The sequence below is a fragment of the Myotis daubentonii genome, chromosome 12, assembly GCF_963259705.1.
Source record: "Myotis daubentonii chromosome 12, mMyoDau2.1, whole genome shotgun sequence".
Classification (NCBI taxonomy): domain Eukaryota; kingdom Metazoa; phylum Chordata; class Mammalia; order Chiroptera; family Vespertilionidae; genus Myotis; species Myotis daubentonii.
The window spans coordinates 6,100,429-6,127,786 of NC_081851.1; the positions used below are offsets into that span (position 1 = coordinate 6,100,429).

The window sequence follows — 27,358 nt, forward strand, 5'->3', positions numbered from 1 at the left end:
AAATAAAGAGCTCCTGCAGCACAGTAATAAGAAGTGAATCATTGGAGGAAACCAAGATGGTGGCATAGGTAAACATCTGAAATTGCTGCCTCGCACAACCACTTCAAAAATACAACTAAAAGACAAAATGGACATCACCCAGAACCACAGGAAGGCTGGCTGAGTGGAAATTCTACAACTAGAAGGAAAGAAAAAAGCATACCGAGACTCAGAGGAGGTGCGGTGCAGAAGTAAAATACAGAGGTACAGAGGCGCACGCGGAGAGGGTTGTCGGGCGAGTCTCTGGGGACCCAGACTCATATGGGAGAAACTGGACTGTCTGGCATCAGTTGGAACTTGAGGGCAGCTTTCTCTCGGAGGTGCTTGCAGTAATTGCCGGGACACTGAGAAGTGAGGCCTCTGAGGACAGCCATAGCTGCTTGTTCCGCCCTGTTGATCCCCTGGGACCCCCGCCCCACCCAAGCTGTGTGCGTCGGCTTTTGCATATGAAAGGCCTGGCCCTTTGCAATCTGAAAATTACCTAACAAACTGCAGCTAGCCCAAGGCCCCAAGGCAACTCTCATTGATTCACAGCTGAGCTCCTGCTGGGTAGCCTCAGGCAGAGGCTGAATTAGCACCTCCTTAGAGATCCACAAGCCAGTGTGCCTGGTGGTCAGAGTGGGACCATCCAGATTGCAGCTCCTCGGATCCATAAGGGACACACTCAGGGGACAGACTCAGTGAGCACCAAAGCCCCATTGAAGCAAGTCTTGCCCCAGAAGGGTGCCTCCAGCACAGAAGTTTTCCCACTGCAGACACAGCTGATTCTCACAGCCAATTGGCCTGGAGGTCAATTCCTCCCAGTGATACCTACAACAATCAAGGCTTAACTAAAACAACACTGTGCACAAAGCCCACAAGGGGGTGCACCAAGAGTGTCCACCTCAGGTAATTGGGGAGGCTGAGCCACTGGGCCCTACAGGGCACCTAGCACACAAAACCACTCTACCAACACAGGGAAGCATAAAAAATGCGGAGACAAAGAAACAGGTCACAAATGACAGAAATGGAGGAAAGAAAACTACTGGATATAGAGTTCAAAACCATGCTTTTAAGGTTTTTCAAGAACTTTCTAGAAACTGCCGATAAATTTAGTAAGATCCTCAAAAAGTCTGGTGAGACCGCCGATAAATGTAGTAAGACCCTCAAGAAATCTAGCGAGACCCTATGAAAAAGGACCAACTAGAAATTAAGCATACACTGACTGAAATAAAGGATATTATGCAGAGTTCCAACAGCAGACTAGAGGATCGCAAGAATCAAGCCAAAGCTTTGAAATACGAAGAAGCAAAAAACACCCAACTGGAAAAGCAAAATGAAAAAAGAATCCAAAAATACGAAGATAGCGTAAGGAGCCTCTGGGACAGCTTCAAGCGCACCAACATCCGAATTATAGGGGTGCCAGAAGAAGAGAGAGAGCAAGATATTGAAAACCTATTTGAAGAAATAATAACAGAAAACTTCCCCTACCTGGTGAAAGAAATAGACTTACAAGTCCAGGGAGCGCAGAGAACCCCAAACAAAAGGAATCCAAAGAGGACCACACCAAGACACATCATAATTAAAATGCCAAGAGCAAAAAACAAAGAGAGACTCTTAAAAGCAGCAAGAGAAAGAAAGTCAGTTACCTACAAGGGAATACCCATACGACTGTCAGCTGATTTCTCAACAGAAACTTTGCAGGCCAGAAGGTAATGGCAATAAATATTCAAAGTGATGAATGCCAAGAACCTACAACCAAGATTACTTTATCCAGCAAAGCTATCATTCAGAATTGAAGGCCAGATAAAGATCTTCACAGATAAGAAAAAGCTAAAGCTAAAGGAGTTCATCACCACCAAACCAGCATTATATGAAATGCTGAAAGGTATCCTTTAAGAAGAGGAAGAAGAAGAAAAAGGTAAAGATACAAATTATAAACAACAAATACACATCTATCAACCAGTGAATCTGAAAATCAAGTGAATAATCTGATGAACAGAATGAACTGGTGATTATAATAGAATCAGGGACATAGAAAGGGAGTGGACTGACTATTCTTGGGGGGGAAAGGGTGAGGGAGATGCGGGAAGAGACTGGACAAAAATCGTGCACCTATGGATGAGGACAGTGGGGGTGGGGGGAGGGCGGACGGTGGGGTGGGAACCGGGTGGAGGGGAGCTATGGGGGATGGGGGGGAAAGAAGAACAACTGTAATAATCTGAACAATAAAGATTTAATAAAAAAAAAAAAAGAAAAGAAAAAAAAGAAGTGAATCACCAACACTCTCAAAGACAGGCGAAAGACTGAACAGACGCTTCCAAAGAGATGATAAACAAATGGCCAGTAAGAACAAAAATGTATGTTCAACATCACTAATCATCAGAGAAATGCAAGTTAAAATCACCATGACGTGCAACTTCTTACACACTAGAAGGGCTAAAATTAGAAAGACAATTCCAAGTGCAGCAAGGATGTGGAGCGACCAGGACGCTCATATATTGCTGATACAAGGTTTGTGACTACATTATAATATGCTTTGAAAAACTGACCATTTCTCATGAAGTTAAACAAACAACTAACCTATGACCCAGCACTTCTCCTAGGTAAATACTCAAGAAAACTGACAACAGGTAGTATTCACACAGAAGCTTAAATGTTCATCGCAACTTTATTTAGTATAAAAAATTGGAAACAACTCAAATGTCTAAGGAGATGAGGTAGACAAATGGCCATATGCTCGCTCAGCGAACACTCAGCGAGGACAGGAAAAGCTGCCGGCCCAGCAGGGAGCACGCTCCACACCCGCTCCAGGGCAGGCCAGCTCACTGGTGGCGACCGTGGCATGCCCAGGTTGTCCACAGCAGGGCAGGGCAGGGGAGAGCCTCCACCTGTTCAGTCTGGACGGGGCGGGCATGCGGTGCGGCCGACCGGGAGCCCTGCTAGCAAGGGAGCCCGAGCTATCCCGGAGGCACTGGTGACTGACGGCAGCACGCCTCCCCGCCCCAGGCCTCTATCCATTGCTACTCTGTACAAAGTCACACCACCCCCCACAAGATCCATGAGAAGGGAGGCAAGCCGGTGAGCCAGCCCAGACACAGGAAGGAATACCAGCGCCCCCAGAAGGCGGGAGGCAGCGCCCCTCCCCCGCCGCCCTCCCTCTCCCAGGGGTGTCCACAGCCCTTCCCCCTGCCTCGCCCTCTGTCAAGGCCCCTCTCAGCTGGCTATTTCCTGCTCCCCTGCTGCACCTAACTCTGGGCCATCTCCACCTCGGGCATGACCAGCATGACCTGCAGGACCAGGAGGTGCCCCAGGGGTGTTACCAAGGCAGCTGTGGTGTCATGTTCTCCACCAGCAGCTGCTGGACCGCAGACGTGAGCATTCCACGTCAGCCACCCTGACGCTCCGGGCCCTTCAGGTCGGAGAGCAGAGCTGCGAGCTCTCCCCCGAGCCTGCTGGGCAGCGGGGCTCCAGGCCGCCCCTGAGGCCGGGCCTAAAGGCGGGCTACCTGTGTTCTTCCCTCACCTCCTCTGCTGCCCCCCAGCTGGGAGACACCTCTCTGGTTTTCACTGTTCAACTGTTTCTTGAGCCTTGAATTTTTCTTTCCTTCTTCTGAGTTCAGCGATCAACGTAAAACAATGTGTTTGTTTTTTATCCAAAATCTATGCTTGTAGGTGACTTTATTCCACCCTTTTGCCAAAACTGCAGGGAATCACACCAGTGAGTTACACCAGTCAGTTATACCAGTGAGCTTCGCAGACCTGGAGCCCTGCAGTGGGTGCAGAGGGCTGAGGGGTCCCAGACCCTGGCCAGGCCTGGGAGAGCCGCCTGGCCTGTGCAGGCCTTTCACATGCCAGGCACCCAGGGAGCGGGAGGGGAGGGGGAAGGGGCAGGGGAGCATAAAGAAGGGGAGGACGAGGGGGAGGGGGAGGAGAGGGGCGCTTACCCAGCACCCGGCGGTTGAAGTAGTCGGGGAGCATGCGCTCGCACACAGCAACCAGCAGCCAGAAGGCGTCCTCCTCGGTGGCGTAGAGCAGCAGCACGGAGGCCAGGATGTTCATGGACTGCGGGCCACAGGGGGCGTCACTGAGCGGACCCCACGGGCCTCAGACAGTAAGGCGCACATGTCCAAACGCTCTACAACTCAGGATCAGGGCACCCACCCCCATGCCTGGCGGTGGGATGACTGCGTGTCTGTCAGTGTGGTCAGCCACCATCTCGGTCCCCGCGGTGGCTAGCCCGCTGTCTCGGTCCCCGCGGTGGCCAGCCCGCCGCCTCGGTCCCCATGGTGGCCAGCCCCATGGCTTGCCCACCGTCTCGGTCCCCTGCCCCGGTCACCCTGTGGTCAGCCCGTGGGCAGTGCAGGACCTGCTGTGGTGCCCTCAGGCCCAGACTGAACTGCCTGTTCCCGTGTTCCCATCACACAGGCACACACTGCAGCTATGATCTTTAAGATCTCGCAACTAAATGTCAGGAGCTTCCCTAGCCCTGCGTGGGGGGCCTGCTGGGGGTTCCGTGTGTCTGCACCGTGGAAGCCCAACAAGCCCGAGTCCTCGGGCAGCCTTGGCGCTGCCCACCGCACTGAGGACGTGAGCGCTCACACACCATTTCCCCCCAAAGCACCACCGTGTTAACGCTGACCCTGCACGTTCCAGAGGGAAAGACCGCGCTGCCAGTAGGCTGTTCCGCACCAGAGGCAGGAGGCTGCCCAGCCTGCCCGCCGGGGCTCGGCCCAGAGGTGCTCAGGCCGGGCACCAGCCTGACCTGGCAAGCAGCCTGCCTGCCCAGGGCGCCTTCCCTGCCTCCCTGACACCTTCTCTGGGGCAGAGCCTTCCCAGGACAGTGCTGGTCCCAAGGCCGGACACAGACAGAAGCCGGGGCCAGCACCGTGTGGACTGAGGGCCCTCCGCACCTCACCTGGCAGTACCCGATCCTGGGGTTGCGGTGGGCGTAGGCTGTCAGGACCCTCCTCAGAGCGGCGATGCCCGTCTCGGTCTGGAAGGTGGGGTGCTCCGGCAGGGACCGGTGCAGGTCCCGCTCGATCTCCTCCGTGGCCAGGCAGCAATTCCCCAGGGACTCCTCCACCAGGCGCCCGTAGTAGCCGGGATGCGAGGCGAGGTCGGTTACGGCATCTGGCGATGAAAGGTGTTTCAGGGAGGCGGGTTCCGGGGACAGCGTCCGTGGGCACAAGACCTGCCTTGCCAGTGAACCTCAGCGGGTCTCCTGAAATATTTTGAGACTACACACAACCAAAATGACTTCATTTCTGCCCAGAACAAAGGGCCTTTCTAAGAATAACCACATATACAGGGCAAAAAGTTCATACTGTAAGTGATTAATGTGCTCCTCTAAGCTGTATTCCCTAGTGACAGAAAGAGGGAATGTGTGCGTGCACACACACATGCATACTTCCACAGACACACACACCCCATTCATGCATTAACTCGACAAGAAAGAATTGAGTGCCCACGTGTTAGCAGGAGAAGGTGCGACTACAGTGAAGCAACAGCAACAACTGTCAAAGAACCAATGCTGCACACACACTGACACCCACATTGATAATGCACCCGGCACCCACACTGACACCCACACTGACAATGCCCCCAGCACCCACACTGACACCCACACTGACAACGCCCCGGCACGCACACTGACACCCACACTGATAATGCCCCCGGCACCCACACTGACACCCACACTGACAATGCCCCCGGCACCCACACTGACACCCACACTGACAACGCCCCGGCACGCACACTGACACCCACACTGACAAAGCCCCCGGCACGCACACTGACACCCACACTGATAATGCCCCCGGCACCCACACTGACACCCACACTGATAATGCCCCCGGCACCCACACTGACACCCACACTGACAATGCCCCCGGCACCCACACTGACACCCACACTGACAAAGCCCCCGGCACCCACCCTGACACCCACACTGACAATGCCCCGGCACGCACACTGACACCCACACTGACAATGCACCAGGCACCCACACTGACACCCACACTGACACCCACACTGACACCCACACTGACAATGCCCCGGTACGCACACTGACACCCACACTGACAATGCACCAGGCACCCACACTGACACCCACACTGACACCCACACTGACACCCACACTGATAATGCCCCCGGCACCCACCCTGACACCCACACTGATAATGCCCCCGGCACCCACACTGACACCCACACTGACAACGCCCCGGCACGCACACTGACACCCACACTGACAAAGCCCCCGGCACGCACACTGACACCCACACTGATAATGCCCCCGGCACCCACCCTGACACCCACACTGATAATGCCCCCGGCACCCACACTGACACCCACACTGACAATGCCCCCGGCACGCACACTGACACCCACACTGACAATGCCCCCGGCACCCACCCTGACACCCACACTGATAATGCCCCCGGCACCCACCCTGACACCCACACTGACACCCACACTGACAATGCCCCCGGCACCCACCCTGACACCCACACTGACACCCACACTGACAAAGCCCCCGGCACGCACACTGACACCCACACTGACAATGCCCCCGGCACGCACACTGACACCCACACTGACAATGCCCCCGGCACGCACACTGACACCCACACTGACAATGCCCCCGGCACGCACACTGACACCCACACTGATAATGCCCCCGGCACCCACCCTGACACCCACACTGACACCCACACTGACAATGCCCCCGGCACCCACCCTGACACCCACACTGACACCCACACTGACAAAGCCCCCGGCACCCACACTGACACCCACACTGACAAAGCCCCCGGCACGCACACTGACACCCACACTGACAATGCCCCCGGCACGCACACTGACACCCACACTGACAATGCCCCCGGCACGCACACTGACACCCACACTGACAATGCCCCCGGCACGCACACTGACACCCACACTGACAATGCCCCCGGCACGCACACTGACACCCACACTGACAATGCCCCCGGCACGCACACTGACACCCACACTGACAATGCCCCCGGCACGCACACTGACACCCACACTGACAATGCCCCGGCACGCACACTGACACCCACACTGACAATGCCCCCGGCACCCACACTGACACCCACACTGACAATGCCCCCGGCACGCACACTGACACCCACACTGACAATGCCCCCGGCACGCACACTGACACCCACACTGACAATGCCCCGGCACGCACACTGACACCCACACTGACAATGCCCCTGGCACCCACACTGACACCCACACTGACAATGCCCCCGGCACCCACCCTGACACCCACACTGACAATGCCCCCGGCACCCACACTGACACCCACACTGACAATGCCCCCGGCACCCACACTGACACCCACACTGATAATGCCCCCGGCACCCACCCTGACACCCACACTGATAATGCCCCCGGCACCCACACTGACACCCACACTGACAACGCCCCGGCACGCACACTGACACCCACACTGATAATGCCCCCGGCACCCACACTGACACCCACACTGACAATGCCCCCGGCACCCACACTGACACCCACACTGACAATGCCCCCGGCACCCACACTGACACCCACACTGACACCCACACTGACACCCACACTGACAATGCCCCCGGCACCCACCCTGACACCCACACTGACAATGCCCCCGGCACGCACACTGACACCCACACTGACAATGCCCCCGGCACCCACACTGACACCCACACTGACAATGCCCCCGGCACGCACACTGACACCCACACTGATAATGCCCCCGGCACCCACCCTGACACCCACACTGATAATGCCCCCGGCACCCACACTGACACCCACACTGACAACGCCCCGGCACGCACACTGACACCCACACTGATAATGCCCCCGGCACCCACACTGACACCCACACTGACAATGCCCCCGGCACCCACACTGACACCCACACTGACACCCACACTGACACCCACACTGACAATGCCCCCGGCACCCACACTGACACCCACACTGACAACGCCCCGGCACGCACACTGACACCCACACTGATAATGCCCCCGGCACCCACACTGACACCCACACTGACAACGCCCCGGCACGCACACTGACACCCACACTGATAATGCCCCCAGCACCCACACTGACACCCACACTGATAATGCCCCCGGCACCCACACTGACACCCACACTGACAACGCCCCGGCACCCACACTGACACCCACATTGATAATGCACCCGGCACCCACACTGACACCCACACTGACAATGCCCCCAGCACCCACACTGACACCCACACTGACAACGCCCCGGCACGCACACTGACACCCACACTGATAATGCCCCCAGCACCCACACTGACACCCACACTGATAATGCCCCCGGCACCCACACTGACACCCACACTGACAACGCCCCGGCACCCACACTGACACCCACATTGATAATGCCCCCGGCACCCACACTGACATCCACACTGACAACGCCCCGGCACGCACACTGACACCCACACTGATAATGCCCCCGGCACCCACACTGACATCCACACTGACAACGCCCCGGCACGCACACTGACACCCACACTGATAATGCCCCCGGCACCCACACTGACACCCACACTGACAACGCCCCGGCACGCACACTGACACCCACACTGATAATGCCCCCGGCACCCACACTGACACCCACACTGATAATGCCCCCGGCACCCACCCCGACACCCACATTGATAATGCACCCAGCACCCACCCTGACACCCACACTGATAATGCCCCCGGCACCCACACTGACACCCACACTGACAACGCCCCGGCACGCACACTGACACCCACACTGACAAAGCCCCCGGCACGCACACTGACACCCACACTGATAATGCCCCCGGCACCCACCCTGACACCCACACTGATAATGCCCCCGGCACCCACACTGACACCCACACTGACAATGCCCCCGGCACGCACACTGACACCCACACTGACAATGCCCCCGGCACCCACCCTGACACCCACACTGATAATGCCCCCGGCACCCACCCTGACACCCACACTGACACCCACACTGACAATGCCCCCGGCACCCACCCTGACACCCACACTGACACCCACACTGACAAAGCCCCCGGCACCCACACTGACACCCACACTGACAATGCCCCCGGCACGCACACTGACACCCACACTGACAATGCCCCCGGCACCCACCCCGACACCCACATTGATAATGCACCCAGCACCCACCCTGACACCCACACTGATAATGCCCCCGGCACCCACCCTGACACCCACACTGACAACGCCCCGGCACGCACACTGACACCCACACTGACAAAGCCCCCGGCACGCACACTGACACCCACACTGATAATGCCCCCGGCACCCACCCTGACACCCACACTGATAATGCCCCCGGCACCCACACTGACACCCACACTGACAATGCCCCCGGCACGCACACTGACACCCACACTGACAATGCCCCCGGCACCCACCCTGACACCCACACTGATAATGCCCCCGGCACCCACCCTGACACCCACACTGACACCCACACTGACAATGCCCCCGGCACCCACCCTGACACCCACACTGACACCCACACTGACAAAGCCCCCGGCACGCACACTGACACCCACACTGACAATGCCCCCGGCACGCACACTGACACCCACACTGACAATGCCCCCGGCACGCACACTGACACCCACACTGACAATGCCCCCGGCACGCACACTGACACCCACACTGACAATGCCCCCGGCACGCACACTGACACCCACACTGATAATGCCCCCGGCACCCACCCTGACACCCACACTGACACCCACACTGACAAAGCCCCCGGCACCCACACTGACACCCACACTGACAAAGCCCCCGGCACGCACACTGACACCCACACTGACAATGCCCCCGGCACGCACACTGACACCCACACTGACAATGCACCAGGCACCCACACTGACACCCACACTGACACCCACACTGACACCCACACTGACACCCACACTGACAATGCCCCCGGCACCCACCCTGACACCCACACTGACAATGCCCCCGGCACGCACACTGACACCCACACTGACAATGCCCCCGGCACCCACACTGACACCCACACTGACAATGCCCCCGGCACGCACACTGACACCCACACTGATAATGCCCCCGGCACCCACCCTGACACCCACACTGATAATGCCCCGGCACGCACACTGACACCCACACTGACAATGCCCCCGGCACCCACACTGACACCCACACTGACAATGCCCCCGGCACGCACACTGACACCCACACTGATAATGCCCCCGGCACCCACACTGACACCCACACTGACAACGCCCCGGCACGCACACTGACACCCACACTGATAATGCCCCCAGCACCCACACTGACACCCACACTGATAATGCCCCCGGCACCCACACTGACACCCACACTGACAACGCCCCGGCACCCACCCTGACACCCACATTGATAATGCCCCCGGCACCCACCCCGACACCCACATTGATAATGCACCCAGCACCCACACTGACACCCACACTGACAATGCACCAGGCACCCACACTGACACCCACACTGACAATGCACCAGGCACCCACACTGACACCCACACTGATAATGCACCAGGCACCCACGCTGACACCCACACTGACACCCACACTGACACCCACACTGACAATGCCCCGGCACGCACACTGACACCCACACTGACAATGCCCCCGGCACGCACACTGACACCCACACTGACAACGCCCCGGCACGCACACTGACACCCACACTGACAATGCACCAGGCACCCACACTGACACCCACACTGACACCCACACTGACACCCACACTGACAATGCCCCGGCACGCACACTGACACCCACACTGACAATGCACCAGGCACCCACACTGACACCCACACTGACACCCACACTGACACCCACACTGACAATGCCCCGGCACGCACACTGACACCCACACTGACAATGCACCAGGCACCCACACTGACACCCACACTGACAATGCACCAGGCACCCACACTGACACCCACACTGACAATGCACCAGGCACCCACACTGACACCCACACTGATAATGCCCCCGGCACCCACCCTGACACCCACACTGATAATGCCCCCGGCACCCACACTGACACCCACACTGACAACGCCCCGGCACGCACACTGACACCCACACTGATAATGCCCCCGGCACCCACACTGACACCCACACTGACAACGCCCCGGCACGCACACTGACACCCACACTGATAATGCCCCCGGCACCCACACTGACACCCACACTGACAATGCCCCCGGCACCCACCCTGACACCCACACTGACAACGCCCCGGCACGCACACTGACACCCACACTGATAATGCCCCCGGCACCCACACTGACACCCACACTGACAACGCCCCGGCACGCACACTGACACCCACACTGATAATGCCCCCAGCACCCACACTGACACCCACACTGATAATGCCCCCGGCACCCACACTGACACCCACACTGACAACGCCCCGGCACCCACACTGACACCCACATTGATAATGCCCCCGGCACCCACCCCGACACCCACATTGATAATGCACCCAGCACCCACACTGACACCCACACTGATAATGCCCCCAGCACCCACACTGACACCCACACTGATAATGCCCCCGGCACCCACACTGACACCCACACTGACACCCACACTGACAACGCCCCGGCACCCACACTGACACCCACATTGATAATGCCCCCGGCACCCACCCCGACACCCACATTGATAATGCACCCAGCACCCACACTGACACCCACACTGATAATGCCCCCAGCACCCACACTGACACCCACACTGATAATGCCCCCGGCACCCACCCCGACACCCACATTGATAATGCACCCAGCACCCACACTGACACCCACACTGACACCCACACTGATAATGCCCCCGGCACCCACCCCGACACCCACATTGATAATGCACCCAGCACCCACACTGACACCCACACTGAAAAAGCCCCCGGCACGCACACTGACACCCACACTGACACCCACACTGACACCCACACTGACACCCACACTGACAAAGCCCCCGGCACCCACACTGACACCCACACTGACAATGCCCCGGCACGCACACTGACACCCACACTGACAATGCCCCCGGCACGCACACTGACACCCACACTGACAATGCCCCCGGCACGCACACTGACACCCACACTGACAACGCCCCCGGCACGCACACTGACACCCACACTGACAATGCCCCGGCACGCACACTGACACCCACACTGACAATGCCCCGGCACCCACCCTGACACCCACACTGACAATGCCCCCGGCACCCACACTGACACCCACACTGACAATGCCCCCGGCACCCACACTGACACCCACACTGACAATGCCCCCGGCACCCACACTGACACCCACACTGATAATGCCCCCGGCACCCACCCCGACACCCACATTGATAATGCACCCGGCACCCACACTGACACCCACACTGACAATGCCCCCGGCACGCACACTGACACCCACACTGACAATGCCCCCGGCACGCACACTGACACCCACACTGACAATGCCCCCGGCACGCACACTGACACCCACACTGACAATGCCCCCGGCACCCACCCCGACACCCACATTGATAATGCACCCGGCACCCACACTGACACCCACACTGACAATGCCCCGGCACGCACACTGACACCCACACTGACAATGCCCCCGGCACGCACACTGACACCCACACTGACAACGCCCCCGGCACGCACACTGACACCCACACTGACAATGCCCCCGGCACCCACACTGACACCCACACTGACAATGCCCCCGGCACCCACACTGACACCCACACTGACAATGCCCCCGGCACCCACCCCGACACCCACATTGATAATGCACCCGGCACCCACCCCGACACCCACATTGATAATGCACCCGGCACCCACACTGACACCCACACTGACAATGCCCCCGGCACCCACACTGACACCCACACTGACAATGCCCCCGGCACCCACACTGACACCCACACTGATAATGCCCCCGGCACCCACACTGACACCCACACTGACAACGCCCCGGCACGCACACTGACACCCACACTGATAATGCCCCCGGCACCCACACTGACACCCACACTGATAATGCCCCCGGCACCCACCCCGACACCCACATTGATAATGCACCCAGCACCCACACTGACACCCACACTGATAATGCCCCCGGCACCCACCCCGACACCCACATTGATAATGCACCCAGCACCCACACTGACACCCACACTGACAATGCACCAGGCACCCACACTGACACCCACACTGATAATGCACCAGGCACCCACGCTGACACCCACACTGACACCCACACTGACACCCACACTGACAATGCCCCGGCACGCACACTGACACCCACACTGACAATGCCCCCGGCACGCACACTGACACCCACACTGACAACGCCCCGGCACGCACACTGACACCCACACTGACAATGCACCAGGCACCCACACTGACACCCACACTGACACCCACACTGACACCCACACTGACAATGCCCCGGCACGCACACTGACACCCACACTGACAATGCACCAGGCACCCACACTGACACCCACACTGACACCCACACTGACACCCACACTGACAATGCCCCGGCACGCACACTGACACCCACACTGACAATGCACCAGGCACCCACACTGACACCCACACTGACAATGCACCAGGCACCCACACTGACACCCACACTGACAATGCACCAGGCACCCACACTGACACCCACACTGATAATGCCCCCGGCACCCACCCTGACACCCACACTGATAATGCCCCCGGCACCCACACTGACACCCACACTGACAACGCCCCGGCACGCACACTGACACCCACACTGATAATGCCCCCGGCACCCACACTGACACCCACACTGACAACGCCCCGGCACGCACACTGACACCCACACTGATAATGCCCCCGGCACCCACACTGACACCCACACTGACAATGCCCCCGGCACCCACCCTGACACCCACACTGACAACGCCCCGGCACGCACACTGACACCCACACTGATAATGCCCCCGGCACCCACACTGACACCCACACTGACAACGCCCCGGCACGCACACTGACACCCACACTGATAATGCCCCCAGCACCCACACTGACACCCACACTGATAATGCCCCCGGCACCCACACTGACACCCACACTGACAACGCCCCGGCACCCACACTGACACCCACATTGATAATGCCCCCGGCACCCACCCCGACACCCACATTGATAATGCACCCAGCACCCACACTGACACCCACACTGATAATGCCCCCAGCACCCACACTGACACCCACACTGATAATGCCCCCGGCACCCACACTGACACCCACACTGATAATGCCCCCGGCACCCACCCCGACACCCACATTGATAATGCACCCAGCACCCACACTGACACCCACACTGACACCCACACTGATAATGCCCCCGGCACCCACCCCGACACCCACATTGATAATGCACCCAGCACCCACACTGACACCCACACTGAAAAAGCCCCCGGCACGCACACTGACACCCACACTGACACCCACACTGACACCCACACTGACACCCACACTGACAAAGCCCCCGGCACCCACACTGACACCCACACTGACAATGCCCCGGCACGCACACTGACACCCACACTGACAATGCCCCCGGCACGCACACTGACACCCACACTGACAATGCCCCCGGCACGCACACTGACACCCACACTGACAACGCCCCCGGCACGCACACTGACACCCACACTGACAATGCCCCGGCACGCACACTGACACCCACACTGACAATGCCCCGGCACCCACCCTGACACCCACACTGACAATGCCCCCGGCACCCACACTGACACCCACACTGACAATGCCCCCGGCACCCACACTGACACCCACACTGACAATGCCCCCGGCACCCACACTGACACCCACACTGATAATGCCCCCGGCACCCACCCCGACACCCACATTGATAATGCACCCGGCACCCACACTGACACCCACACTGACAATGCCCCCGGCACGCACACTGACACCCACACTGACAATGCCCCCGGCACGCACACTGACACCCACACTGACAATGCCCCCGGCACGCACACTGACACCCACACTGACAATGCCCCCGGCACCCACCCCGACACCCACATTGATAATGCACCCGGCACCCACACTGACACCCACACTGACAATGCCCCGGCACGCACACTGACACCCACACTGACAATGCCCCCGGCACGCACACTGACACCCACACTGACAACGCCCCCGGCACGCACACTGACACCCACACTGACAATGCCCCCGGCACCCACACTGACACCCACACTGACAATGCCCCCGGCACCCACACTGACACCCACACTGACAATGCCCCCGGCACCCACCCCGACACCCACATTGATAATGCACCCGGCACCCACCCCGACACCCACATTGATAATGCACCCGGCACCCACACTGACACCCACACTGACAATGCCCCCGGCACCCACACTGACACCCACACTGACAATGCCCCCGGCACCCACACTGACACCCACACTGATAATGCCCCCGGCACCCACACTGACACCCACACTGACAACGCCCCGGCACGCACACTGACACCCACACTGATAATGCCCCCGGCACCCACACTGACACCCACACTGATAATGCCCCCGGCACCCACCCCGACACCCACATTGATAATGCACCCAGCACCCACACTGACACCCACACTGATAATGCCCCCGGCACCCACCCCGACACCCACATTGATAATGCACCCAGCACCCACACTGACACCCACACTGATAATGCACCCGGCACCCACACTGACACCCACACTGACAAAGCCCCCGGCACGCACACTGACACCCACACTGACACCCACACTGACACCCACACTGACAACGCCCCGGCACGCACACTGACACCCACACTGACAACGCCCCCGGCACGCACACTGACACCCACACTGACAATGCCCCCGGCACCCACACTGACACCCACACTGACAATGCCCCCGGCACGCACACTGACACCCACACTGACAATGCCCCCGGCACCCACACTGACACCCACACTGACAACGCCCCGGCACGCACACTGACACCCACACTGATAATGCCCCCGGCACCCACACTGACACCCACACTGACAATGCCCCCGGCACGCACACTGACACCCACACTGACAACGCCCCGGCACGCACACTGACACCCACACTGACAACGCCCCCGGCACGCACACTGACACCCACACTGACAATGCCCCCGGCACCCACACTGACACCCACACTGACAATGCCCCCGGCACCCACACTGACACCCACACTGACAATGCCCCCGGCACCCACACTGACACCCACACTGACACCCACACTGACACCCACACTGACACCCACACTGACAATGCCCCCGGCACCCACCCTGACACCCACACTGATAATGCCCCCGGCACCCACACTGACACCCACACTGATAATGCCCCCGGCACGCACACTGACACCCACACTGACAATGCCCCCGGCACGCACACTGACACCCACACTGACAATGCCCCCGGCACGCACACTGACACCCACACTGATAATGCCCCCGGCACCCACCCTGACACCCACACTGACAATGCCCCCGGCACCCACCCTGACACCCACACTGACAATGCCCCCGGCACCCACCCTGACACCCACACTGACAATGCCCCCGGCACCCACACTGACACCCACACTGATAATGCACCCGGCACCCACCCTGACACCCACACTGACAATGCCCCCGGCACCCACCCTGACACCCACACTGACAATGCCCCCGGCACGCACACTGACACCCACACTGATAATGCCCCCGGCACCCACCCTGACACCCACACTGACAATGCCCCCGGCACCCACCCTGACACCCACACTGACAACGCCCCGGCACGCACACTGACACCCACACTGACAATGCCCCCGGCACGCACACTGACACCCACACTGACAATGCCCCCGGCACGCACACTGACACCCACACTGATAATGCCCCCGGCACCCACCCTGACACCCACACTGACAATGCCCCCGGCACCCACCCTGACACCCACACTGACAATGCCCCCGGCACCCACCCTGACACCCACACTGACAATGCCCCCGGCACCCACACTGACACCCACACTGATAATGCACCCGGCACCCACCCTGACACCCACACTGACAATGCCCCCGGCACCCACCCTGACACCCACACTGACAATGCCCCCGGCACGCACACTGACACCCACACTGATAATGCCCCCGGCACCCACCCTGACACCCACACTGACAATGCCCCCGGCACCCACCCTGACACCCACATTGATAATGCCCCGGGCACCCACCCTGACACCCACACTGACAATGCCCCCGGCACGCACACTGACACCCACACTGATAATGCCCCCGGCACCCACCCTGACACCCACACTGACAATGCCCCCGGCACCCACCCTGACACCCACACTGACAATGCCCCCGGCACCCACCCTGACACCCACACTGACAATGCCCCCGGCACCCACCCTGACACCCACACTGACAATGCCCCCGCACCCAGCACGCACATGGACGGCTGCATTCAGCTCGAACGGCTTCAATCCCTCAGCAGCCCTCGTGCCAGCCCTTTCACTGCTGAGGCCACAGCTCTTGTGAGCTGACTGAGCAGTCGGTTCTTTAATAAGCGGTGAGTGTGTGAACAGTCCCAGGAACCCCGGATACCACAACCCATGGTGTTCAGACCCTGCTATCCTGCGTCCGGCCCGCACACGACCTGTGCAGCACGGGGCCACGCCGGGTCGGCTGCACACGCCCAGCCCGGGGTGGGCGCCGCGCTGGGCGTGGGGCAATGCCGAGCGCTGCTTGTCAAACGTCCTGGGATCCCCCCGAATGGTTTCCATGTGCGGGTGAATCCCCACATGGAGCCCCAGGGACAGGGAAGGTAACCATACGTGTGCCTCCAATAGGCCCACTGCCGGCTGGGGGCTGGGGGGAGCGGCCCCCTGTGCACCGAAGGCGGGGTTAATCTCGGGCGGGCCCGTACGGGAGGCAGCCGATCTCTGTCTCTCCCTCCCCTTCCTGTCTCTCTAAAATCAATAAACATATCCTCAGGTGGGGCTGGGCAAATACAATTAAATTAAAATTAGGTAAAATAATAAAATTCGTTCATTAAAATACCTGGAAGACCATCCACCTAAACGGCTTTAGGAACTACATGATGAGTAATGTTACCTTCTTTGCCCATTATTTTCTTTGCAATATGAATGTAGACTGTTTTTTTAAATATAAAAATACAGAAGGCATTTTCAATTTGAAAAGATATTTAGGCAGGTGCACAGAAGCAGTTGTGACAGGCCGGGCAGTGCACCTAGAGTGCGGCCCTGCCCCGGGCCTGCCCCTGCTCTGCTCCCAGCCCTGCCCCTGCTCTGCCCCCAGCCCTGCACCTGCTCTGCCCCCAGCCCTGCCCCTGCACTCCCCCCAGCCCTGCCCCTGCTCTGCCCCCAGCCCTGCACCTGCTCTGCCCCCAGCCCTGCACCTGCTCTGCCCCCAGCCCTGCCCCTGCTCTCCCCCCAGCCCTGCCCCTGCTCTGCCCCCAGCCCTGCCCCTGCTCTGCCCCCAGCCCTGCCCCTGCTCTGCTCCCAGCCCTGCACCTGCTCTGCCCCCAGCCCTGCCCCTGCTCTGCTCCCAGCCCTGCACCTGCTCTGCCCCCAGCCCTGCCCCTGCTCTCCCCCCAGCCCTGCCCCTGCTCTGCCCCCAGCCCTGCCCCTGCTCTGCCCCCAGCCCTGCCCCTGCTCTCCCCCCAGCCCTGCACCTGCTCTGCCCCCAGCCCTGCCCCTGCTCTCCCCCCAGCCCTGCCCCTGCTCTGCCCCCAGCCCTGCCCCTGCTCTGCCCCCAGCCCTGCCCCTGCTCTCCCCCCAGCCCTGCCCCTGCTCTGCCCCCAGCCCTGCCCCTGCTCTCCCCCCAGCCCTGCACCTGCTCTGCCCCCAGCCCTGCCCCTGCTCTGCCCCCAGCCCTGCCCCTGCACTCCCCCCAGCCCTGCCCCTGCTCTGCCCCCAGCCCTGCAGACAAAATGGCTCCTATCAACCTGGCGACCAAGGCATCCTGCTCGGAGTCTCAGTCCATCCATCCATCCGTGAGATCCCAGCACCCACAGCAGCAGGGGGTGGGCCTGGGGCTGCGGCAGTGCCAGGCCAGAGGCCGGGCGAGGGAGCAGGACAGAGGCCCCAGGGAGGAGCCCAGGAACCAGTGCTCAGGGTGGTCGCAGCTGCGGCCAGCAAGCCACCTGGGAGGCCCCGGGTGCAGCCTGTTGAGGGCTCACGCCCAGAACGGCCCTTCCCTGAAGATGCGGCTCCTCACAGAGCCCTCAGGACAGGACAGACTCTGCGCCTCGCTAGGCCTCGCACTCCACCGGCCCCACGCCAGCCGGACGCACACGGGGCACTGAGGAGGCTGAGATGGCGGGAGCGAGCAGGTCAGCCCAGCGACAGCGCCCAGTGGCCACAGGGGGAGGCATGGGCCGTTGGGGGAGGTGTGAGCCCTCCCTATACTCCCCCCCTCCAGCCTGGTCACACCCACCACTCAGTCTGCACCCAGGTCACACCCACCACTCAGCCTAGTCACACCCACTGCTCAGCCTGGTCACACCCACCGCTCAGCCTGCACCCAGGTCACACCCACTGCTCAGCCTGCACCCAGGTCACACCCACCGCTCGGCCTGCCCATCATAGGACTGCTCCAGACCCGCTCACCTGAGAAGAGCAGCCAGAGCCGGCCACGCAAACACTGGGGGAGGCCCATGGCCACCAGCTTCCGGATCTTCTCCGTGCGGAACATGCACACGGTCCTGCCGTACTCCACAAAGTGGTCCTTCCACAGGCTAATCTTTACCTCTTCCCTGGACTGGAAACGGGAACGCCGTTAAGGTGCAAAGAAGCCCGCCCCACGGCCCACGGCCCACGCCTCCCCCCACGGCCCACGCCTCCCCACGGCCCACGCCTCCCCCCACGGCCCACGCCTCCCCACGGCCCACGCCTCCCCCCACGGCCCACGCCTCCCCACGGCCCACGCCTCCCCCCACGGCCCACGCCTCCCCACGGCCCACGCCTCCCCCCACGGCCCACGCCTCCCCACGGCCCACGCCTCCCCCCACGGCCCACGCCTCCCCACGGCCCACGCCTCCCCCCACGGCCCACGCCTCCCCACGGCCCACGCCTCCCCCCACGGCCCACGCCTCCCCACGGCCCACGCCTCCCCCCACGGCCCACGCCTCCCCCCGGCCCACGCCTCCCCCCACGGCCCACGCCTCCCCCCATGGCCCACGCCTCCCCACGGCCCACGCCTCCCCCCACGGCCCACGCCTCCCCATGGCCCACGCCTCCCCCCACGGCCCACGCCTCCCCCACGGCCCACGCCTCCCCCCACAGCCCACGCCTCCCCACGGCCAAATGCCGTTTCCTTGGAACCCGGATGGGAAGAAAACGTCTGTCCCAACACTAATGTGACCCAAAGCAGACGAGAGGGGGAGGTGGGAATGGAAGCCCAGGGAGCTCATCATGGGCCTGGCGAGAGCCCGCTGCCAGCTCAGCCGCAGAGGGCGAAGGGGAGCGGGCAGAGGGCGAAGGGGAGCGTGCAGATCCGAGCCTGCCCTGAGCTTCCTGTCGGCGAGGAAACACAAACCCGAACACGCCGCGGCTCTATCAGAGCAACCGGCCATTCCCCACCGTCAGAGCTGCCCGAGGGCAGGATGTCAGCTCCTTTGAAGTGAGGGGTTTATTTATGCTTTTAATCATCTCCGGTCCCAGTGGGGGGAGCTCACATGTGCATTCACTGTTACCCTTCCGGAACGAGGCAATCGGGCCTCTGTGTGAGCCGGCGCTCCGGGGCTCCGTGCGGAGCGCGCGATGAGCAGGACGCGCGGTGCAGCCGGGAAGAGCGCGCACGGCCACCAGCACGAGGCCGCAGAGCCGCCCACAGGGCACCACCTCCCAGCACGGCCTCCGGCCTCCGGCCTGCGCTCACTCACCTCCTACAAACACCTCCCTCAGCTTCTCCCGTCAGAGATGAAGCTACTGAGTAAATGTGACCAAACTCTGAGGCCAACAGCACAGGAGCAGGAGACCCGTCCCAGCGAAGAGGCGGTGCTGAGGGAGGACTCGGATGCCTGGGGCCAGTGGAGGGCGCAGGGGACCCACGGGACGCCCAGCACGGCCCCACCGCGCTCGCACATGGGGCAGACCGGCAGCCGGCACCAGCACACCCTCCCTCCTCTTTGGGCCCAGAGGCAGAGCGGGCACCTGCTGTTCGGGGTGGCCGGCAACCTGCACCCCTGCCCCCTTGATGCTGAGCCGCAGGCGCAGGGGGCTGGGAGGCGGCACCGTGCCAGCTCCAGGAGCGCCCGCCAGGGGCCTGCACCCACCATTGGCAGGACAGCGCCCGGGGCCTCCTCTCCACTCTCCTCGCTGCCCTGAGAAGACACCATTTCCAGGTCCCCAAACGTGTGGTCGCTGCAGGCGCTTGTTGACTGAAGCGGCAGCGGCGTCTGCAGGGCGGGGAAGGAAGAAGCAGGTCACTGCCTCGCACCGGACACGGCGCCCCTGGAGGTGTGAGCCCAACAAGCTAAACCTGCCCGGGGCTGACCCTCAGGAAGCAGGCTAACCGCACCCGGAGGCGATGACCCTCAGGGGAAGGGGGGCCGCTGTGCTGCCCGGGAGACCCCCCCCACCGTGCAGAGCTGGGCAGCGCCAGCGCTAGACACCACCCGCACTGAGCCTCTCCCGTCCTCCCTCTGCTGGGGGAGGCGGGTGGGGGAGGGATGGAGACCAGGCCGGTGCCTGCAGGCCCACCCGCAGGGCGACAGCTTCTCTCCCTCCGGGGTTACCGGCCCCCACACGGCCCCTCCCTCCACCTGAGGACACGGCCGAGGACTGTCCGCGAGGGCCAGGCGGCCACAGGGCCCACAGCCCGACGCACCCCGTGGGGTGGGGACCAGAGGGCAGCGCGGTGGGCCCACGGCTGGAGGGCGCACCCTGTCGTCACCCTGCGAGGCGCCGTGGTGCGCGGGGTGGGCGGCCCGCACCCGCCGCAGCCGGCCCAGCAGCGCCTCCACCAGCGCGTCCCTGTCCTTCAGCTCGATGAACTGGAAGGCCGCCTGGCCCCGCACACTGACGAGGACGGGGCTGGGAAGCAGGCTCGTGTCCTCCATCGTCTCGATGCTCAGCACCTGCGCCGGAGGGGAGGCAGCGTTGAGCACGTCCAGGAATGTCCCGGACGGACGGACGGCCGGACGGACGGACAGAGCCACCGCGGAGGACCCGGCCCACAGGCTGCGGGTGAGGCAGCACCTTCACCACAGCCAGCAGGGCAGCCGCCCAGCGACCCGATGGCCAGCGGCCGCCGCGCGGTCCGTACACGCAGACTGCACGCTGGCACAGGCGGCACACGGATGCGCCGAGGACACCCCGTGAGGGCCGTGGCCACCACCCAAGGGCACGTCCGGGGGTCTCCACTTACAGGAGGCCCCCGAGAAGCGAAGCCCCAGGGACAGAGAGTGCGGTGGCGGGTGCCGGGGCTGGGGGGGCGGGGAGGGTGTTGAGCAATGAGGCTGGGAAGGAAAGAGTTCTGAGGGCGCAGCAAAATAGCACGAATCACTCCACACTGAACCCAAACGCTGCTGTGCATGTATCACCATCACCTAAAAAATAAGAGTGTGTGCAACAACCGGGTTTTCTGCTCCACTTTGAAGTGAAATGAGAATATCTGTGAAATGAAGACATTGCACAGGCAAAGACAGGCAGGGAGGCGGGGAGGGGTCAGGGGTGAAGACGGGAGGGGAGGGGGGAGGGGTCAGGGGTGAAGACAGGAGGGGAGGGGGTGGGGTCAGGGGTGAAGACAGGAGGGGGGGGAGGGGTCAGGGGTGAAGACAGGAGGGGAGGGGGTGGGGTCAGGGGTGAAGACAGGAGGGGAGGGGGAGGGGTCAGGGGTGAAGACAGGAGGGGAGGGGGGAGGGGTCAGGGGTGAAGACAGGCTGAGCCCCTGGAAGCGCGCTCAGTGGCCCCCGCCAGGCGGCCCTGCCTCAGAGGTGTCAGAGGTGCCACTGGCCCAGGGTGGAGCTTGCAGCTCCGGGGCAGCCGCTGCTGTTTGCGGGGAGGTGTGGCCTCTGCAGTGGGAAGGGCCTGGCCCGTGTGCCAGGAGCAGGGTTCAAGTTTTAACTGAAGTCCCGGGAGGGTATAACAGCCGAGCCACTTGAGGTGTATCTTCCCAGGGATGCTTTGAGAAGGTGGCCTTTTCCCTTCCCTTTTGTGCCTAAAAGCTGTCGTAACGTTTTAAGTTACCGCTTTAGCTTTATCGATAACCCGGAGGTGAGCAGGCCCTGTTCTCACCTGTCACTTTTCCACAAATCCCAGGTTGCCTAGCAACAACAGCCAGTGCCACAGCCCAGTGGGAAATAGCAGGCCACCCTGCAGGCGCACCTCTCGGAGCGGGAGGAGGACCTGACAGCAGCCCTCCTCCCTGCTGGCGAAGCAGATATAGCTGTCGGAGGTGAACAGGCGCCCGGCAGTGTGGCGGCGGCTGAAGGGCGTCCACAGGGCGCAGTCCCGGACGGCGTGCAGCCTCTCCCGCCGTGGCAGCCTGAAGACGGCCCGGAACAGCTCGCTCTGCGCCCGGGCTTCCAGGTCCCTGGGGAGAGGAAGGGAGTAAACCGAGGCAGGGTGCTGCCTGAGCCCCGGCCCCCGCGGCGCACTCACCCCCGCGTGCGGCCTTCCTGGGCGCGGCTGCAGGCGGGTGGGCGCCTCTGACCAGAGTCAGGGAAGGACTCAGAGACCCGCAAGCTCCTCCCGGGCCCGACAACACCGGGAGTCACCACAAACCGACCGTGTGACAGCCGGTCTCTAAAGGGCTGGCCCTCGCAGGCGGCTCCTCAGAGGGTTGGGCCTGGAGCCGAGGGCCCAGCAGCTGAGCTGGTGCCGAACGGAACACGTGCACGGGAACTTACGCACCTGTCCCAGCACCGTCACCCATCGCAGCCCAGCGCTGGGCCCACCCGCACCATCCACTGACAAACGGGTAAAATGTGGCACAGCCACACAATGACACGTCATTCAGCCATAAAAAGGGACCACGTGCTGGCACCTCTACATGCACAAACCCTGAGGAACGCTAAGGTAAAGACGCCCAGACAAACACCACACGCGCCTGATCCCTTTCTATGAAGTTCCCGGAATAAGCCAATCTATAAAGACAGAAACCAGCCGGGTGACTGCAAAGACGGGGGTGGGGGGGGCGCCTGGGATGCGCAGCTGCGTCCCGGTGGCGGCAATGTTCCCACATGGACCGTGCGACGGCACATCTCTGTGGATAAACTGAGACCCCTAAGCGTGTGCTTTAAGGGTGAGCCGGGCCCTCTCCTCCAGGAGCTCGCTCATGCTGCCCCCCCTCCCCCTAGGGCGCGCACGACCTAAACCCCAACACCCCACAGGACTCGCCCTGCTCCAGGGCGGCGGCAGCTCGTCCAGCTCACCCCTGAGCCTGCCCCCAAGGCCCCCTTTTCTCTGGCCTCCCCGTGGCCGAGCAGCCCGCCTGGGCCTCCTGTGCCCCTAGGCCCTTCCTGGCCTCACTGACCAGACTGTGTTTTTGCTGCGGCCGGTAAGCTCTTGCTTGCTCTTCTAAAGTAAGTAAATGGTAAAAGGGTGCCTTGTGCGGTATCTGCGTTCTCACTCCAACGCTGAGTGGTGTGACCTCAGGCCTCAGCCAGGCAGCAGCACCCGCATGGACGGAAACCAGCCAAGTAGCCGACCGCACTGACTGCCCACCGGCCACGCCGCGGGCACGGCACGGCACGGCCTGGCACAGCAGGGAAGGCGCGGACCAGCCTTCCTCGCACTCGCCATCCTGGGAACTGGCGGGCTCCTCAGAAGCTGCAGCAAGAGCCGTCCGGTGTGCCGCTGAGTGAAGTTAACACGGACAGTCACGCCTGACAACACAGCAGGGAGTGCTGGCGACATGCACACACTTCAAAATTCAGGGGACCCCAAAAAGCAAGGGGTGGGCAGTGCTCTTATTTCCCCACAAACCCAGAGCTAGAGCTCTCCATCTTAGATTAGGGGAAGAGGGACCAAAGCAGGTCTCCCTCTCTCTCCGGAGCCTCTGGGGCGTGGGGGAGACTGCCGGCTCCCCGGTGGAATGGGGGTGGTGCTGGGATGGATGGAGGGAGAAAAGTGTAGCGAGACGGGCACAGGCGGGCTTTCCCATCGGGCCTGTGCGGTGTTGCTTCGGTGCTGGCCAGATCCTGGCTCCACACCCGCCCTCTGGGGTAGCTCAGTCCCCTGCAGCCAGTTTGCCTCGTCAAAAAACACAGGAAGCCCTGGCTGGTGTGGCTCAGTGCACAGAGCGTCGCCTGCGGACTGAAGGGTCTTGGGTTTGATTCCCAGTCAGGGCACATGCCTGGGTTGTGGGCTCCATCCCCAGTGGGGGGCGTGCAGGAGGCAGCCAATCAATGATTCTCTCTCATCGTGAATGTTTCTATCTCTCCCTTCCTCTCTGAAATAAATAAAAACATATTTTAAAAATTAAAAGTAAAGATTATACTTTCAGGGATCATTTCCAGTCAGTGAAAGAAAAACACCACATGATCTCACTCATTTATGGATAATAAAGACCATTATAACCTGATGAAAAAAATAGATACAGAGGCAGAGAAGCATCGAACAGACTGTCAAACGACACCGGGAAGGCCGGGGAGGGTTAGGGGGCGGGAAGGGGGGTAAGAGATCAACCGAAGGACTGGTATGCATGCATATACGCATAACCAATGGACACAGACACTGGGGGGGGGGGCAGTCCTGGGGGTAGGGGGGGCCAGGGGAAGGTCAAATGGAAAAAAAAGGGGACATATGTACTACTATTTGTAATGCTTTAAACAATAAAAAAAATTGCTGAAAAAAATCAACAGAATAATATGCTCTGATAAGTAAGGAAATACTCATTTCTGTGCATCCTAGATTGCCATTTTATACATTAAAAATATATTAAAAACAAAAAAAGTAAATAAATAAACACACAAAGATTTCCACAGTCTCTTGTTAGGCACCCGCCAGACACAAGCAGGAAGGCGAGGTGAGCTTTCCTAGGAGCCGTGTCCGCGCGTGGAGCCCGCCTCTCCCACGCGTGCACTGCTCCAGGGAGCGGAGGGCGGGGCTGCGTACGGTGAAAACCCGCCCAGAGCCCGAGGGGCCAGACCTCATCCACACTGGGCGGCACCACGCGGTCACCCACAGGCTCTCCTCCTCCTCCGTCCCCGCGTGCCCTCCGCCCGGAGAACCAGGGCCCCAGTGGGGCGCGGGGAGCAGCCGGACAGGGGCGCGGGCCGAGGGGCTGAGGACGGTCTGAGACGCCAGGGGAGCTGCTGGGCCGGGCAGCTGGGAGAGGAGCCACGTAGGTGCGGCAGGAAGAGCTTGCGACGCCAGAAACGTTCCCGACGGCCGGCCGCGGGGCTGACGCGCTCCAGCACGCTCACCGCCCAAACGGGTTTGAACGAAGACACTGAATTTCCTCTAGTGACGCCCCCACTCTCCCGCCCCGACCCTAGCTGGTCGCAGTCCTCACTCCGTCATTCACGTCAGACGTGATCTTCTCTGTTTGAAAAGTTTAAAACCAACCCATGGCTTCCCTCCTCCTTCCATGTTCTCTCCAGGAGTCGCCTGCTTCCTGGGTTCTCGGCGACCACACCTGGGGGCCCTTGCCAGGCCCGCGTGGTGCCCCGTCCTGCCTGCCTGAGAGCTCCCCCGCCTCCACGCAGGCACAGCCTGGCTGTGCTGTGCCCACCGGGCCCAGGCAGCACACACAGCCGTGGTGCCACGCCACGGTCGCCAGGTGCATGACCCGGAGGCGCTGTTCCAGAGCCGCTCTCTGGGAAGGGAAGCGAGAACATCAACAGAGAGCCGCGGACGGCCGCCAGCCCGCTGACCAGGCCCTGCACGAAGGCTGTTTCCCTAAACTCTGAAAGCCTGGTCTCTCGGCAGGAAGCCAAGTCCACTGAGTCACTACCTGTTTGTGTCCGCAGGCGTCTCCAGGACAGAGCCACAGGGAGAGCTGGGGGGAGGGAGGGCGGCGCAGTCCTTCGCTTTCGAAGGTCGAAGTGCAGGGAGCGGCCACACAGGCCCACGCCCCATCCCGCCTTCGTTGGGCCGCCCTGGGAGCGCCATCGCCAGCCACCCCAGGGCCCCTTTTGTCCTCACCTCTCTCCCCCACTTCCTTTCTTTCTTCTTTAAAATTGTTTCCAATTCTTTATTACACATCGTGGTCACACAA

The 27,358-nt window shown here is 61.5% G+C and overlaps 1 protein-coding gene across 9 annotated transcripts in view; it reads right to left on the minus strand.

Annotated features, from left to right (window-relative positions):
• Nucleotides 1-27,358, minus strand: part of TBC1D8 (TBC1 domain family member 8) — a 115,750-nt gene that overhangs the window by 20,402 nt on the left and 67,990 nt on the right. For all 9 annotated transcript variants that reach the window (XR_009447874.1, XM_059658838.1, XM_059658839.1 and 6 more), the window contains 6 exons: nucleotides 23,521-23,728; nucleotides 22,077-22,271; nucleotides 21,468-21,590; nucleotides 19,801-19,951; nucleotides 4,936-5,150; nucleotides 3,965-4,082 (listed from right to left, as the gene is read on the minus strand). Coding sequence is in view for 8 of the 9 variants with exons in the window: in XM_059658838.1 (XP_059514821.1) it covers nucleotides 3,965-4,082; nucleotides 4,936-5,150; nucleotides 19,801-19,951; nucleotides 21,468-21,590; nucleotides 22,077-22,271; nucleotides 23,521-23,728 (1,010 nt within the window). In the remaining variant the exon portion in view is untranslated. The remainder of the gene's footprint in view (nucleotides 1-3,964; nucleotides 4,083-4,935; nucleotides 5,151-19,800; nucleotides 19,952-21,467; nucleotides 21,591-22,076; nucleotides 22,272-23,520; nucleotides 23,729-27,358) is intronic.